The sequence below is a fragment of the Oreochromis aureus genome, linkage group 3 (genome assembly GCF_013358895.1).
Source record: "Oreochromis aureus strain Israel breed Guangdong linkage group 3, ZZ_aureus, whole genome shotgun sequence".
NCBI classification, from domain to species: Eukaryota; Metazoa; Chordata; class Actinopteri; order Cichliformes; family Cichlidae; genus Oreochromis; species Oreochromis aureus.
Window position 1 is genome coordinate 2,257,417 of NC_052944.1, and position 16,718 is coordinate 2,274,134.

General features: G+C 46.1%; 2 protein-coding genes across 5 annotated transcripts in view; one reads left to right on the forward strand and one right to left on the reverse strand.

The window, feature by feature from the left end:
- The first annotated feature begins 1,730 nt into the window (after positions 1 to 1,730).
- LOC116309259 (tetraspanin-5-like) lies at positions 1,731 to 12,723 on the forward strand. 3 transcript variants are annotated; one of them, XM_031725815.2, is made up of 11 exons: positions 1,734 to 2,519; positions 2,861 to 2,911; positions 4,418 to 4,564; positions 4,647 to 4,817; positions 5,397 to 5,522; positions 5,641 to 5,688; positions 6,352 to 6,468; positions 6,546 to 6,607; positions 8,310 to 8,418; positions 10,459 to 10,484; positions 10,568 to 12,723. In XM_031725815.2, the coding sequence occupies exons 1-9, from the start codon at positions 2,439 to 2,441 to the stop codon at positions 8,380 to 8,382; spliced, it is 876 nt and encodes a 291-aa protein (XP_031581675.1). In that variant the 5' UTR covers positions 1,734 to 2,438; the 3' UTR covers positions 8,383 to 8,418; positions 10,459 to 10,484; positions 10,568 to 12,723. The 3 variants fall into 3 exon arrangements, with proteins under 3 accessions (XP_031581676.1, XP_031581675.1, XP_031581677.1); XM_031725816.2 differs by lacking the exon at positions 2,861 to 2,911 and having other exon boundaries at positions 1,731 to 2,519; XM_031725817.2 differs by lacking the exon at positions 8,310 to 8,418 and having other exon boundaries at positions 1,737 to 2,519.
- Positions 12,724 to 14,553: 1,830 nt separating this feature from the next.
- The window catches only part of rap1gds1 (RAP1, GTP-GDP dissociation stimulator 1), a 38,005-nt gene continuing 35,840 nt past the window's right edge, over positions 14,554 to 16,718 (reverse strand). For both annotated transcript variants that reach the window (XM_031725810.2, XM_031725809.2), the window contains one exon: positions 14,554 to 16,312. In XM_031725810.2, coding sequence (XP_031581670.1) covers positions 16,185 to 16,312 — 128 coding nt within the window. In that variant the 3' untranslated portion in view covers positions 14,554 to 16,184. The remainder of the gene's footprint in view (positions 16,313 to 16,718) is intronic.

The following is a 16,718-nucleotide window of genomic DNA, read 5'->3' on the forward strand; positions in this document are numbered from 1 at the left end:
AGCCTCCTCGCTCTTTTATTTTGGTAAGCGCCTCCATGTTTGGCCTTTAGTTTGGACTTCCCTGTTCCTGTCTGCTCCCTCTCTTCACGGTCATGTCCTCCCTCTGAGAGTTTCCTACCTTTAGCTTCTCTGCTCTTTCAAATGTCTTCACATTCAGACACAATTATCTGAAATCTGCTCGTTGCTGCTGCTGTGAAGTGAGAAAGACGACATGCTGTGTAGACTCGCCTGATCCACTGCTGACTTTTCTGTTTTGTTTTAAATTTTTCAAATGAATGAATCTTTGGTGCATATTTGAAGAATGTATTATTATTGATTTTGAGCCTTTACACGACTCACATGTGTGATTCCTTCTAACACACGCTGTACTTGATGCTTTGCATGTTGCAGGTCCACAGGGATGGATCTGGTTCAACATCACCAGCTTGAGCCCCTTCATGATGGGTGCAGAGCTGGTCCTGTTCAGGAAAGCCCTCCATCCTCGGCCGCTCAGCGTGTCTGTCACTCTGCACAGTGTCATTGCTTCACAAGGACGTCTGGACGAACGTCCCGTCCTGGAGGAGAGACAGCTGGCCCTGGACCAGCGGCCGCCGTCTGGCTACGACGTCTTCGATGTGTCAGCTGTGCTGGCTGCGAAGCCTGTGGAGGCTGTGGGCTTCCAGCTGCGCTACACGGACGAGAGCGGGAGTCTGGTCCTGCATGAAGCCCTGACACAGAGTCTGTACTGTCTCCACAGAGGCTCTCTGAGTGAACCCTTACTGGTGCTCTACCAGTCACACCCTCTCTCTCTACTATCAGTCTAATGTAGGCGGTGTGGCCCAGTTATGACATGAAAGCTCACACAGTCACATAGGAGCACGACGACACTGAGCTGGGAGCTTTGGAACATTTCTGAGTTTAAGTTGTGCTCATCAAAGATTTTGGGGTCACTCAGTATGCAGGCAGAGCCCAAGTATCATGTTTTATCATGTTTTTGGATTTGTAAGCCTGTTTAATATTGTATAGTAATGTACATGTAATTATTCTTTATGAGGGCTGTTTCCCTGGGGAACACCTGGTGTGCTGAGTCAGTATTAGGGAGCTGACTGTGGCCTACATTAGAGGATGATGTAAACATCAGCAGCAGCCTGCAGGCAGCTGTGCTCTGTGTCAGTGTAGCTGCTACGTCAGCAGGTGAGTGAGAGCAGGTGGAGCTCTGTGATGTAAGCTGTGTCAGCTGTCTCTCCACTAACACAGAGCATCCTCTGTCACTGCTGCTCACGTTTGTCCGTGTTGAACTCTTCCTAAATCTTCTCCTGCCTATTAAATCATTTCTATCCATTGTTGCTATCGACCTTTAACCTTTCTTGATAGCTCTGAAAGCTGGACTGAAATAAACCATTAGCATAAAGAATGAGCTGTGGCTGGTTTCTGCTGAGCGTGGTTACCATTATGGATCACATGGTAATACCAGGAGTTAGTCAAAGGGAAACATGGATGCGTTGGTGTGAGGAACACATTCTTCTTTGTTACACAAAAGGAAATCTCAGAAACATTTTAGGATGAGGACAGATCCTTGGAGAGATTTGAAACTTAACTTTAAGGAACAGAAACAACAGGCAGGGGAACAGAGAGATGAACTAGCATGTATCAGGATGTGCTGGCATAAAGAACACTTGAGTCAATGATCCAATCACTTCACATGAAGCTGAAAATCAAGCAGAAACATGCTTTTATTTATGCACGAGCTGTTTCTGGTCACGTCCACCCGCAGCAGAGAGAAGCACAGTGTTGCTGCCGACACAGCAAACATTCATTTGACTGTAATTACAGTTTCACTGCAGGTCTCAGCGAGACAAAGACGAGAAACACTACCGCATGTGAACAATGAGATTTATATATACTGTGCATCCATGTATGTGTCCGTCTCTCCAAATATGAGTGTCATAATAAACACTTTGGTCTTGATCTGGTTTCGTGGGACTGACACGATTCCGGGTGAAACGCTTCCTGTGTGCCTAAAGCAGCACGCGCGACCTTATGACCATAAATGAAGGAAAAGTTTTACACGTCTTCATTAAATATATTAGAGAGATTTTTGCAAACTAGCGTCTGATCTGGAATGATCGCTGGAATAACGACACGGGAAGTACATCAGCGTTCCTTGGATCCTATTGGTGGAATGCTCTGCCTTTTTCTGCTGTTCTAACCAATCAGCTCCGACTATCCGTCGCACTGTCCCCGCCTCCTGCAGCCTGTCGGGCGCAGAGATGCGCTGCACTTGTCCGGCGTAGATCGCGGCTGCTGTTTGTTTCCTTTCCTCGTTTCCTTCGTGTCATGGCCTCTGTGCGGACTGGAAGCCCACGGTGACATGCGTCCACGGAGCGCTGAACCTGTTCCCTCCCGCGCGGCACAAACCCCGTGAAGCAGCAGGCCGTGTCTCCTCCGCACCCACGATCATGTCGGGGAATCATTACAAAGGCCACGAAGTCAGCTGCTGCATCAAATACTTCATCTTTGGATTCAACATCCTGTTCTGGGTGAGCAGCTGTGGGTGACGTGTGTGCGCGTTATTATCGCTCCGGTAACGGGGCAGGCCTGAAGCATCGATCCGGTATTCCACAGTAACGTCAACGTTCCTCCTGCAACGGCCGTGAAGGCAGCTGCAGCTTAGTCCACAGCACACAGCTAATCGGCTTTAATGACAGCTGAGGGCCTCAGTGTGATGGACACACACACACACACACACACACGCTGCTTATTGTTGCTGAGTGACACACGGAAAACATCACAGGGGAAACCTTTAAATAACACTGAGTCGGTGACGTCATGTCATTGTGTTGCATCTTCACCTTAATAAGATGTGGTCCGTGTTTTGCAGCTGCTGGGCATGGCCTTAGTGGGAATCGGACTGTGGGCGTGGAGCGAGAAGGTAAGTACACCCGTGAGAACAACGTCATTACACTGGCTGAGACGTCAGCGTGGTGTGATGAGCGCTGTGCGTCACTCCTGTGACCTGCTCCTGTCCTGCGGGGGGGGGCAGCCACACTGATCATGTGACCTCACATCCAACCATGACTCATTTAATGAACCATTAGTCATTTTCCACACACGCCTGTACTTTTGGTTTAATATACTTGTTTTTCACGGGTTGTTCTTCAGCTGCTGAAACTATTGTTTTTAGCAGTTTTCTTCTTTTTCTTTCATGTTAACTTTACTAAAGTCAGAAATGTGTGACAGCTGAGGCGGCTCAGTGTTTCCCACACCATGCTGTCACAGGCATGGCCAGGGTCACGTGACAGCATGGTCTGTTTTAATGTGGGAAGTATTCACACAGGTGAAATACGCAACTTTGGAAAGATGATGTCACTTAGAGGTGTCCAATGTTGCTTTTTGATTCATTTTCAAATACTTGTAATTGGAGCCAGATAACACACACCGAGTGAAACTGCAGGAGCCGCTAACTTCCTGCTTCTTAATTCAGATCAAACTGAGGTTATTGTACTCGGCCCTGAAAATCTTAGAAATATGGTATCTAAGCAGATTCTTACTCTGGATGGCATTACCTTGGCCTCCAGTAACACTGTGAGGAACCTTGGAGTCATTTTTGACCAGGACATGTCCTTTAACGCACATATTAAACAAATATGTGAGACTGATTTCTTCCATTTGTGCAACATCTCTAAAATTAGAAATATCCTGTCTCAGAGTGATGCTGAAAAACTAGTTCATGCATTCATTACTTCCAGGCTGGACTACTGTAATTCTTTATTATCAGGATGTCCTAAAAACTCCCTGAAAAGCCTTCAGCTGATCCAAAATGCTGCAGCAAGAGTCCTGACAGGGACTAGAAAGAGAGAGCAGATTTCTCCTGTTTTGGCTTCCCTTCATTGGCTTCCTGTTAAATCCAGAATTCAAAATCCTGCTCCTCACATACAAGGTCTTAAATAATCAGGCCCCATCTTATCTTAATGACCTTGTAGTACCATATCACCCTATTAGAGCACTTCGCTCTCGCTCTGCAGGCCTACTTGTTGTTCCTAGAGTATTTAAAAGTAGAATGGGAGGCAGAGCCTTCAGTTTTCAGGCCCCTCTTCTGTGGAACCAGCTTCCAGTTTGGATCCAGGAGAGAATAAATGTCCTCACTACGTCTCCTTACAGCCAGTTGTACCTGAGTCCAGTGTTTCCACAGCACTCGTCACTGGTCTTTGAACACCAGCTCATATTGGTGCTCAGTCGTTTCAATGAGTATCTGAGGTTACAGTGTTACAGTCAGTCATCTGGGTGCTACAGATTATTCACCAGTAACTCTTACTGGTGTACCACAGCTAGAGTAGGTTGTGTGTCCTCTCCTGCTGCCTTCTGGTCTTTGTGGTTTGTGGCCCTGTTGACCAAACGTGTGCCGACTCAGACCGAGTGCTGCGTCTGTCCTCTGCAGGGGGTCCTGTCCAACATCTCATCTATCACAGACCTGGGGGGTCTGGACCCAGTCTGGCTCTTCATGGTGGTTGGGGCGGTTATGTTCATCCTGGGCTTTGCCGGATGCATCGGAGCGCTGCGGGAAAACACGTTTCTACTGAAGTTTGTATGTTCCAAATCCTTCTCACCCATCAAAAAGCAGCAGGCTTCAGTGTGATGAGCGTCTGCTCGTTCTGCTTCTGTCGTAGTTCTCGGTGTTCCTTGGAATCATCTTCTTCCTGGAGTTAACGACGGGAGTTCTGGCGTTTGTCTTTAAGGACTGGATTAAAGACCAGCTCAACCTGTTCATCAACAACAACATCCGGGCGTATCGGGACGACATCGACCTGCAGAACCTCATCGATTTCACTCAGGAATATGTGAGTTCACACCATCACTGACAAACTGTGTCACAGACATTATTCACACCATCATCATCATCATACATGATCATACTGGTGTTTTATAAAAGTGCCACGTGTCGCTGGTGTAGCAGCACAAGCCCAGCCGTGATGTCAGCCTCCGCTGATAGTCTGGAACTTGGTTCCTGCTAAAGGTGGAGACGACCGGCATCGTTCAGCACTTCAGCCAAACGTGGAGTTTCATGTTTTCCAGAGACGTGATTGGTTAGCAGGAGCTTGTTTACACAGACCAGTGAAAATCCAGAGTTTCCACACTGATCACCTGATCAGGCCGTGTGCATCGCTCTGTCGTTGTACCAGCGTCCGCGTCTGTATGCTGCTACAGACACATGACGTGCCCATGAAGCTGTAACGCTGCGGTGCAGTCTGTGCGCTCGACGGTCTCATTATAGTCACACACTGGATCATTTAAGGTGGCCAATGCTGTCCATTTGTAATGCGTTTCTTTCTATGTATCCGTCCTTGGACCACCTTAAAGCGTGTGCAGCTCTGATAATGTGGAGTCCCATTAACAGCAGTGTTTGTGCCTGGCTGCAGTGGGAGTGCTGTGGTGCTTTCGGAGCAGATGACTGGAACCTGAACATCTATTTTAACTGCACTGATGGAAATCCCAGTCGGGAAAAGTGCGGCGTTCCCTTCTCCTGCTGCACCAAGGACCCAGCGGTACGACGTCCTCACACATCGTTACTGATGTTGACGTGCTGTAAACCTGTTTGTCACCAGTGTGGTCAGCTGACTCCACCTGCACACAGTTAAACCCATGATTGTGTTTTGCTTTCAGGAGGATGTGATCAACACTCAGTGTGGCTACGACGTTCGAGCCAAACCAGTAAGTAGCTGGTAAACCAGTGCGGGGCGCAGTCGGGTCATTGTAGTCAGTTATTGGTCAGCCTCACGACTTAGTGCAGCGTGTATGTCAGCATACAGAAGGTAAATATGTCATATATGACCTCTGACCTCTTATTCAAGGTCAGTAGGTTGATCTGAGTGATAATAATAAAACTATGTAGAACTAAATGTGTTCCAGACTGTTGCTGCCATTGTGTGTGTACACGTACGCATGAGGGCTGTGATGCATCAGTTCACATCCAAAGGTCACAGGTCACAGTTGGTTATAGATGTGCTGTAGTGTGATTATCTCTAACGAGCTCACGTTAATCCTGTCCACCTGTTTACTGATCAATACTTAGCATCCATCAGCTAATGCTTCATTACAGGCTGGTACAGTCTCACAGTATCAGTTCACCGCAGTCGTGACAAAAACGTTTGTTAAATGTGGAAACAACGTTTAGTAAACAAGGATACAAATAATTATCTCCGAGTATCAAAAGTCTGAACCTTGCAAAGAAAGAAGGAAACAGCCTGAACAGCCTGTGAGGCGCCTCGTTGTTACAGGTCATTTCTGTTACTGTCGTCTTCCTCTCACATGATCCAATCCTGCTGGGACCAGAAACCCCGGGACATGAATATTTGGTGTTTGTATTGTGTGCAGGACTCAGAGCAGAAGGACCACATCAACGTTAAAGGCTGCGTGCCCCAGTTTGAGAAGTGGCTGCAGGACAACCTCACGCTGGTGGCTGGGATCTTCATCGGAGTTGCGCTCCTGCAGGTCGGTGCCGTGCACTGTCGAGCATCGAGCTCTCGGATCCTTCTGGTTTCCAACTCTTCTTGTTTTTTCATCCACAGATTTTTGGAATTTGTTTGGCTCAGAACTTAGTGAGCGACATCGAGGCTGTGCGGGCGAGCTGGTGAGAAAACGCTGCATGCAGACATGTTTGACTGATCGGCAGCTCGAGCCAAGCTGACACAGGCCGTGTTATAACCTGATACTTGATCTGAAATAGGCACAAAAAACAGATTTCCATTGAATTTGCTGACTGAGTCCTAACAAGGAGAACAGACAGCTCTGCTCCGATCAGCTGGTCCTTCCAGCAGAGGAGTCCGAGCGCCCTCTGCTGGATCGACTGTGCAACATCTCACGTCTTCTGTCGATAAATGAAACGATTTGCAGACAGCTGCTGTTGGCCAGTACGTGTCCACACATCTGTCAGTACTGGGAGATACATCCCCAGTTTTGGGACAAACTGTGTAAAATGTGAATAATAACAGACGCAATAATCTGACAGTACAACATATGAACTGTTGAAACTGACAAAATGCACAATTTTACAAAGAACAAAGGTTCGTTTAATTTGATGATGTGAAAGAAAATCCGTCCTCCATCCTTTAACTACAGTCTGAGACGGCAGGCGAGCAGCTGCTGGGTCCCACTGTGGCAGGAACAGGACGAGGACTGCAGCTGCTCGCTGTGGCGTTCTCCGTGTGCTGATGTGCCAGATGTTTAGTGTTCAAACCTCCACAGTCGTAGGGAACAGTTTTCCCACGTTGCTGCTTTGTCCTGGAGACCATGGTGACGCAGCGAGCCAGAGACTCCATCAGGACGACCATCTTTACTCCTGACAGACTCTCGTCCGTCTCAGCTCCTGATAGCCAATCACTGTTGACAGTTATTGACATTTTACACATTGTCCCGACTGTTGGAACTGGGCTTGTACTGGTTACCATAACTGGTTTGTTAAACACACTGATGGAGAGCGTCCCCATCGCTTTATGTTGTGTAAAATACTCTCAGGTCTTAATATTGTATTTAACCATACTGTGGCTCTAAACACTGTGTGGCCGTACAGTTAGATATTTGATGCTCTTGTGTTTTGCAGCCTCGCAGTTTGTAAAAATGCAAACGTAGCTCTTTCCTGCGAGGTGTTAAACTCTAACACAGCCAGTGATCATTTTGCAGGCGACCTCACTGAGGGTTCACACTACACTTCGATTGTTGTTGCTGTTTGAAAGAGTGGAGGTCAGAGGTCAGGTGCTGAACTGGACTGCTGTTCTCAGGAGTTTGACTTTGTGCTTTGGTTCTGTAGTCGAGGACGTGTTTCTGATTCCTGTTGTTGACTCTGCACTGCTCCATGTTAGCTTCAGTAAATCAGATCAGTGTGGCTTCACTTCCAAACAGGACTTCGACACACTGGGAACAAAATGCAACACGCCCTGTTTCACAGTTACATTCGGTTTATTTTGCAGCAAAGATCATCAAAAACATCCGTAAATCAACTTTGTATCAGTCACTTAAATATAAATAAAGCTGTTGTATTAATAAGAGTGTAACAGTCAGCAAACATCGGCACAGGTTACGGCTGCAGTCTGAATTAAAGAGCAACATTTATTCATTAGAATCCCACATAATAAATCTGCATCCACACAAACACTGCTGCTCCTGTCTGCTTGGAATAGAGCCGTGTATTCCCATCACTGTTTGAGAGTTTTAACATCAGTTTCATCCTGGAGCTCTGACAGATGAATCAGGCGTAGCATTCAGTGTGCTGTGTAGGGACAAGGCTTATTGAGCTTCATCATCACACTCATTCTTCCTCCTCCATGCTTCATCAGGGTGCCCCCCCCTCTCTCCATGCGCCGACTCCCACCATACTCCAGCAAGAAAGCGTCGGCTTACTACTCGTGAGACACTCGCACACACACCCGTGTGTGTTTGTCACCGGTGGGTGTGATGGATCCCTGTGGAGACTTCTCCTGAGCTTTGCTGTGGATGATCTGTGTGCTGTTTAAGGTGCAGCTGTGGGGTAGTCATGTGACCCTAACAGTGCTGTGTGGAAGCAAGAATGTGCCACAATACTCATTATTATTATTATTATTATTGTTATTATTTTAAAAAATGTGTATTTATAACAAATATATTTTTATAAAAAAATTTCTAAAAAAACCAACAGCTAGCATGTAGCTTTGTTAGCACTTCCCCTGAACACGTACGCCTGTCCCACGTCCACACTCTGTATTTACAACCAACCAAAGCCTGGCTCCCTTTGCTCTCCATGCAGCATGTCCTGTTGTTTTAGTGCAGCTGTGTTAGCTAGCTGCTTAGAGCTGTAGTTAGCAGCACGTTAGCGACTGTGCTGGTTTTAAAGTGTCATAGTTAGAAATGAAACACTGAGTGATTTTGATCACACACATAACGACACCATGATGAACAGAAACGCTGGAATCCTCGGGCCAAAGAACCTGACTAAACAGAATGCAGGAACTAGCTAACAGCTAGCATGTTTGGCTACAGTAGCTGAAAGTGAGGTATAAATAATCTGATGTGATGACAGCACATGTGCTGTTAGCGGCACAGTCACAGCTCACTTCCTCCAGACTTGGCTCCTGTTGTGCTAAACTGCACAGAAACCCTGTAGCTGCATCTGAATGCTCCTGTCTGCACATTAGCAAAGCATGCTAATATTAGGTTTGCCTTCACTGTGTGTTGTACCCACAACATTCAGCAAACCTGAGGTCAAAGGTCAAACTACACTAATGTATTTACTATTTACTGTGCTGGTAGCATAGCAGCGGAAGTTTAATCAGAGTATAACATCAAGTCAGTGCTGTTTGCTGTCTCCTAGCATAGTCTGCAGTAGAGGACAGGTAGAGGACTGGTGAAGGTCCTAACCCATCAGCAGGACCAGTATTTGCTTCTTTGTGCAACGAGGAACAGGATGACCTCTAACAGGCCACTGTGTACATGTCTCTGACCAAACAACAGACTTCATGAGGGCGGCCTCCAGTGGACTCTGATGGCATTTGCCAGAGAATACCAGAACTGGCAGGTCCAGCAGTGGTGCCCTGTGCTTTTCATAGAGGCAAAGGTCACCCTGAGCACAGACATGAGAAGGGTCTGGAGAGGCCGTGGAAATGTTATGCTGCCTGTAACATCCTTAATGTGATGGTAGTGGGTAGACTGGGTAACACTGTGTCATTGAGTTCAAACCAACAAAAACAGAAGAAGTAAGATGAAATAACGATCAACAATAGTCCAGGAAAATTAATAAAAACTAAAAGTAAAAAACCCCCCAAAAAGCTGGTTCCAGCTGTTTGCAGCAGAAACAGCGGTTTGACCTGTAGTCATGGAGACCTGGGAACAAAGCAGGCTGTCAGGGTTAGGGTCCACGCCAATGCAGGGGCTTCAACATAAGCGTTAAGATGTTCAGATCAATGCCAAAATGAACTGGAAGCCCAGTGCAGGTGTTTTATGGTCATGCTGTGAGCAGTCGATATAAACGCATCATCGATCATTTCAGGCAAAACACCCTCAGAGGTTACATCAGGTACAGGTGCAACTCAAACATGTCGAGTAAAGCAAACGTGCTGTTAATGTCTGACTGGACCCTGTTTGTCAGTGTCCAGTTAAACTCACAAGGATGAGGCTGGGACCAGTTTAGTCATCATTCTGCACATTCAGGAGTTTGTAACAGTGAGTGAAATGACACTACTGTACATCAGATGCAGTCATGGTCAGCGTGCCTGTCACCTCCATGTTCCCACTGAGACACAGAGTTTGGCCACTTTGCTTTCTAAGCCTTGTACCTGAGTTATAACCTGTGAAAGTCTTCCATGACCCTGCAGAAGATCCTTCGTGGTGTCACCCTAACCCTCAGCTCACTCTTATGTGCTGTCACCACAGGAGGCGGAGCCTTGTTAGTGATGACATCACTGAGTCGTACAGGTCGTTACTAAATGCCTCTTTCTGTCTTTTCCTTTCCAGTTTCTTTACCTAATGCAGCGTTTGAGGTAAACACTTAAACTCAACCAAACTTACACAGTTTATATAAAAGCAGATGTGACCTCTAACATGTTCTGTCCTTCTTCCTTAGGATCAGCTCCAACTTTGACATCACCGTCGGGGAGCATCAGCACTGATCACGCACCGTTCCCTTCACTGAACCAGCACCTTTGTTCCAAGGCACTAATATGTGAAATGACTTGTATATAAACACTGTGAGTAACTACTGTACAAAGACTGAGCGCACTCTTAGCGTACGCTGTGCTCCAGGTTTGATAGCTACATCTAGATAGAAGTTTTGATAATGTTTTTGATATTAGATATTTTTCACTGTAGTCATTACGGCCCATCGTTAGGACTGCGGCTCGTGCTCCTCACACTCAACCACTCGCTTCCTCTACCTTTGCATAAGTTGTGCTTGACTGCAGCACCGTAGGGAGGAATCTGTAAGTGGAGCGCTGTGGATATCTTTGCATACTGACAGCAGCTGAGCATGCTGTAAATACACATTACGAATGAAAGAAGGGATCACTTCAATGACTTGATTCTCTACTGAAGAATGGAAGTGTTTGAGGATGTTGCTGCCACTTTCATCACCACTTTGTAGCTCTGCTGGAGTGGATAGCTAAACTCCCACTGCCCTACCCCTCGCTCCGGTGTGACACCTCAGTATTCTTTAATCGGCTCATTCCAGATTGAAATCCGTTTTATTGAAGAACTCCACCTTAGAGCTCGTTGTGATCAGACTGACTGAGAAGTTGAAAGACAGAAAACGTTCTTCTGTTTAAAGAGGATTTATTATTTCTTTGATCTATTTAAAGGCAGAAGTGGCAACAACTGTAGCTTCTCTCAGTGCTGCTTGGCTCACAGGGAACCAGTTCCCATGGACTCAACTTTACAGTCATTTACAGCAGCGGTCCCCAACCTTTTTTGCACCACGGACCGGTTTATGTCTGACAATGTTTTCACAGACCGGCCTTTAAGGTGTCACGGATAAATACAACAAAATAAAACCAGTGCTGGTACCAAAAAAGAGAAGATTTATTCATAACACACGGGAAAAGACTCAGGGAAACCGAGTTAGCGATGAAACCGATAAAAAAAAAATAACGATAAAAACTCTCAAAACCATGAATTTCACCCTCGAGCCTCAACTTTCACAGCCCTCAGCGACTCACGGAGCGGCCGATGGCCCGGGGGCTGGGGACCGCTGCTTTAAAGCATATTTACGTTCTGGGACAAAAAACAGACACATTGGTAACACATCTATAGTGGGCTGCTTCTAAAGAACTCATTCACCTGGACAACTGAAATGTGGGTGTGGCATCTTTGACAGGTATATCAGCACAGGTAGCTGACACTGCAGGCCTCACCTTTGAACCTGACCCCGCACTTTTAGAATTGTTATTGGCTCGTCTGACTCATAACTCTGCTCCCTGTGTGGTGCAGACAGTTCTGGTGTTTTATTAGTCTGTTTATTTTATGGATCTTACTAATGAAGCTAATAGCACTGGCTGAGAGTTAGCGCTCCACCCTCTAGTCTATATAAGCTAACCTGTGGCTCCACAGAGCTAACATGGCAGCAGCCCAAACCTTCACTTCTCAGCTTTAGAATTCAAAAATGTGACACCACTTTGTTTTTGTCTGTTTGATATCATCTGTGGAAAATACAGTAAAGGAAAAACCTTGTTGAAAATGTTAGTACATTTCAGTTTGCATCACAAACTGTCACAATGTGACTAAACTAGAAAACACAGAGTTCAGCTGAGGCTGATCTGAGGCTCCAGCTGGGCTTTGGTGGTTTATCTCAAAAACAAAGCTACATGTGACTCCACCCAAAACATATCCTGACACTGTTGCTCAGTAAAGTCACAGCTTTGGATACAAAGGGAAGAAAATGATTCTGAAAACCAATAAAAATGACCTGTTCAGTTACAGTAACTAATGATTCTTAGTGTAAGCATTACATGTTACAATGTAACCCATTACATGAAGGACAAAGTAAGATGTTTAAAGAAAGTAGTTTGGGTAATTTGACAGTTACTGGCTGGTGTTCTCGCTCCATCACATGTGAAGAAATGAGTCATTCTTTACACTTCTGCTGTTTTCAGGTGTCCCTCTGATTCTACTCGTTGGTTTGCTCATGTCCTGATTCACGCGTCTACATAACGTTACGTTTGGTGAGAATAATCATCCTCAGTGTTTCATATCCAGCGTTTTTCACTTGAATGAAACAGACGTCGTTCACCAAAACGAGCGTCTATGCTCCGTGTTTCCTTTGGTGATTTAAAGTGATTTGATTGGCTCACAGCATGTCCTTGCATTAATGTGCTAACTACATTGTTTTCCTTGTTACGCTGGTTAGAAAGTGTCCCCGGAGCTCCACAGAGTTCTTTTCTACTCACAAAGGGATCAATAATGTTTTTGATAATAAATATGTATTTTACAATGAACCTGGTTTTCTAACCCTAAATCTGTCAGTACTACTGAATCTGCAGTGATACTTTTGGAGGTCTGACCACAGAACACGCCACAGACACTGGACTGTAACTGCCTCCTGTGATGTCTTTGTCTCAAACTGTTGGACTGCTTTTAATATTAATAAAGGTGATGACATTACTGATCATTGTGCGTCTCTAAATTGTTAATATTTATGGTTAGTAAATATTCATGGGCTCCTAAATACGTTTATGAATTGCACTTCGCATGAATCACTTTGCCGACTGTCACTGCTGATATTCCAGAGAGGACCTGTTCATGAAGCAGACGGATGTTCAACACCAGATCCATTCTCCACCCTAATGAGTCAAACCCTTGATTGTCTGAGCAGAGTGCTGCACACTATGATGGTAGCAGTATCTGAAGCAAGGACAGGGATAATGGTCACAACTGAGGGAAGATGATGGTGTGCATGAAGACTGGCAGCAGAGTCTTTCAGCACGAAGAACCAAAGGTTATGGCCGAGACGAGGCTGGAGGAGCGTCGGAACAAGTCAGAGATGTTCCTGAACAAGTTTGGGAAAATCAAGTTGGAAGATGTTTCCAAAACTCTACATAGGCAAAGAAGACTGTAGTTCATCTGTAGGTCTGTAACAGTGCTTAGGTTACATGGAACTAGAGCTGTGCCACGTGTTGTCCACAGCAGAAAAGTGTCATGTGGCCATATCATTGCTATAGCGATGCCATGTGTTTGTGTTCCTTAGAGACAATTCAAAGTGTCATGTCAGCCTCCAGAGATGATTTAGGGATGGACTTCAACAGAGCAGAGTGGAAATATACAAGAAGGTTTGTGTTAAATGTGGATACAAACTTGTTTGAAGCGAAACACTTAAGTACAGGCAGACTGCAACGGAGGAGATACTGAAGTTATTCTGGACTGTTACTGAACTGTAACACTGCTGCTGTTTGCTCCCGGTTCCACAACACTGATGCTTCGAAATCAGTTTTATTTAATACAAGACCAAGTCCCAACTGTGTGGAGAGGATCTGTCACTTCAAGTGTCTGGGCCTGCCCCTGGATGAAGGCCCAGCAGCGGCTCCACACCCTAACCAAGGAACTGCTGGTGTCCTTTTAGAGGTGCTCTGACGACCCTGTGGAGTCCAGCTGGACTCCACAGGGTCGTCAACGCAGCACAGAAGATAATCCTCCCTAGAGGAGTTCTACTGGTCTCGTTGGTCCAGTAAACCCAGAAGGGCCATGTGAGCACAGGGAGAACATGCCGATTCCATATGTGGGCTCAGATGGGTGGTTCAATCCCCCAGCACCTCCTGCATGCCCAAGTGCCCTTGGGCAAAATGCTGAACCCTCAACTCAATGCTGAGTTACAGTAAAAGCTGCTGCACTGACTGTTTGTGGTGGAAGTGACTCATCCTGAAGTCAGATGGACTGAGTGGGAATCTGGTCCAAACAGTGACCCCACCATAACACAGAAAACAAATTCATCAGGTGACACGACTCAAGTAACCTGTCGATGTTTGCTTAGTTCAATAATATTTTCAGTTCAAATATAAAGATTCTCTTTGATTTCACAGTCGAGGACTCGAGCTTCGTTCTAGACAAAACAGAAGAACACATCAGTCGTCACCAGCTATCGTCTTTAATTATCTGCATTACAATTATCTGAGTTACAATCCTCCAAAATATACAACTCATGACATGTACAACAAACATATATGTTTATAGTAATTTATGCAGTTACTAAGGATAGATCTCTACTGGCATGTGTCTGTAGAAGAGCACGACTCTGATAAATAACCATTCATACCTTTAAAAAAGAAAAGGACAGGTGTGGGCCCAGACCAGGAAACAGGGTGAGGAGTGCACGCTAGAACCAACCGACTAGAACCTGCTGCATGTAAACCACGTCTGTCCTCCAGAGGGCGCCGTGTGGGAGCTGCTTTGTGTCTGCGTTCAATTAACTGTTAATCCCTGTTCCCTGCTGCCGAGCTGAAGCTGTGCGGTCGCCACAGACTGTACACGGCAGTGACCCCACGGACACGCGGGGGCTGCGTTTGTGGGGCCTGATCTCGCTTGGTGCTGCTCTGAGATGTCCTGAAACAATAACAGCTCACTGATGTTGGTTTGAGCTACGATGTACTGACTGGAATGATTTCATATATCCGACATGCAGGACGCCCTGTGCTCTCACTGATGCTGTGACTGGACCTCTCCTGCTGTTACTGAGGCTACGCTGTACACATTCCTGTAAAACTTCCAGGAGGTGGCAATTAAAGACCATTATTCACAGTATGATGGTCTTGGATAAAGTCCAGGAGCTCCTGCAGAAGGTCATTATACATCATTTATCAGGAAGGGCGCACGTCCAATTTCCCCCTCTGCTCGTACTTTTCCTTCCTTTTGTTTGTGTAACTGTTTGGACAACACAATTTAAAAACTGAATAAAATCTTTAGAGAGTCCAAGACTCGAGGTGTCAGCAGGAAGAGGGCTGGCTATGCTCTGAAGTATGCAAGCAGCGGACAGGTAAACGTGGCACACCTTGAACAGGACTGAAACATGCACAGCTCCTAGTCAGCGTATAGTCTATCTACATGGGACACAGCTGGGCACGTCATGGCTGTCTGCTTTGAAAAACCAAAGAAAATCCACAACAGGAAAGCTTTTTTTGCTCTTTTGTGCACACTTTCTTCCACGGCTTACCGGCGGATGGCGTCACAGCTATGGTCATAAAAGAGTGTCTTCTTCAATCTATTGCATTGGGCAGTCTATGGTGCCCCGGCCCTCGTGGAGCTCCTTGTACCAGAGACGCATGCACGTGTAGAGGAGGGGGATAGGGTTAGACTAATGCGTTTATTAGTGGCTCCACATCAGTCTAAGGGTTGTGTGTGTGAAGCCTTCCTCAGCCGGCCTTCTGCTAACCCGTCGGAATAAAACTACAAATATGGCTTTCAGAGGAGAGTGTGTGTATCTAAAAACAGAGGTTTTCACTTTGACAAGTTTATAATTATGGGTTCTTCAAAATAAAAGCTCAATACTCAGATTGTATATAAGCACAAAGTATTACACATCAGTCTAACCCTAGTGGAGGTGGCAGAGACATAAGTGGATATCTGGCTCGCAGTTCACATGACATGGTACCTTGGCACATGACGATGGGGCACAGGGGAGCGCAGTGGTGAGGTGTCACTGGATAATTAGGTGTCAGGCAGGCATTCAGTGGGTAGGTGTGGGTGGGGTTAGACTCAGTCATTTAGCTCTGGGCTGTTAGTCGCTGCTCTGTGAGCGACGCCTGGTGTGATACCGTCTTGTTTTCGTGAGCCCTCAGCTTGGACACAATGTTGATAAATGCCAAGCTCTGGACCTCTTTATGAAGCGGCTCTGTGGACGAGAAACACAGGAGGGAGGCTCCGTTATCAAATAAGGCACATGTCCCAGTGTTTGTATATGTAATCATAACAGCTCCGTGTTTAATCACTTTCAGTCACGTTAGCTTAAAACACACAACCGTTCGTGCAGAGCTTAGAGAGCCTGCAGAGACCCTCCTACACTCCTGTCCCATCACTTGGACACTGACGGTAAGACTCAGGCAGACGCAGTGACCTCAGTGCTCTGATACCAGGGTGCCAAACACTGACCGGTTGAACTGTTTCAGCTTTTATTTGTCGGTCTATGCAGACTGCTACTCTCAGGGATCCTGCTGTTATTTGACATTTTTAAAGCTGCATTATACGAAGAGGACCGGTGGGGATGTCAGAACTCTGACTTTTTCTCAGACGTTCCTGCT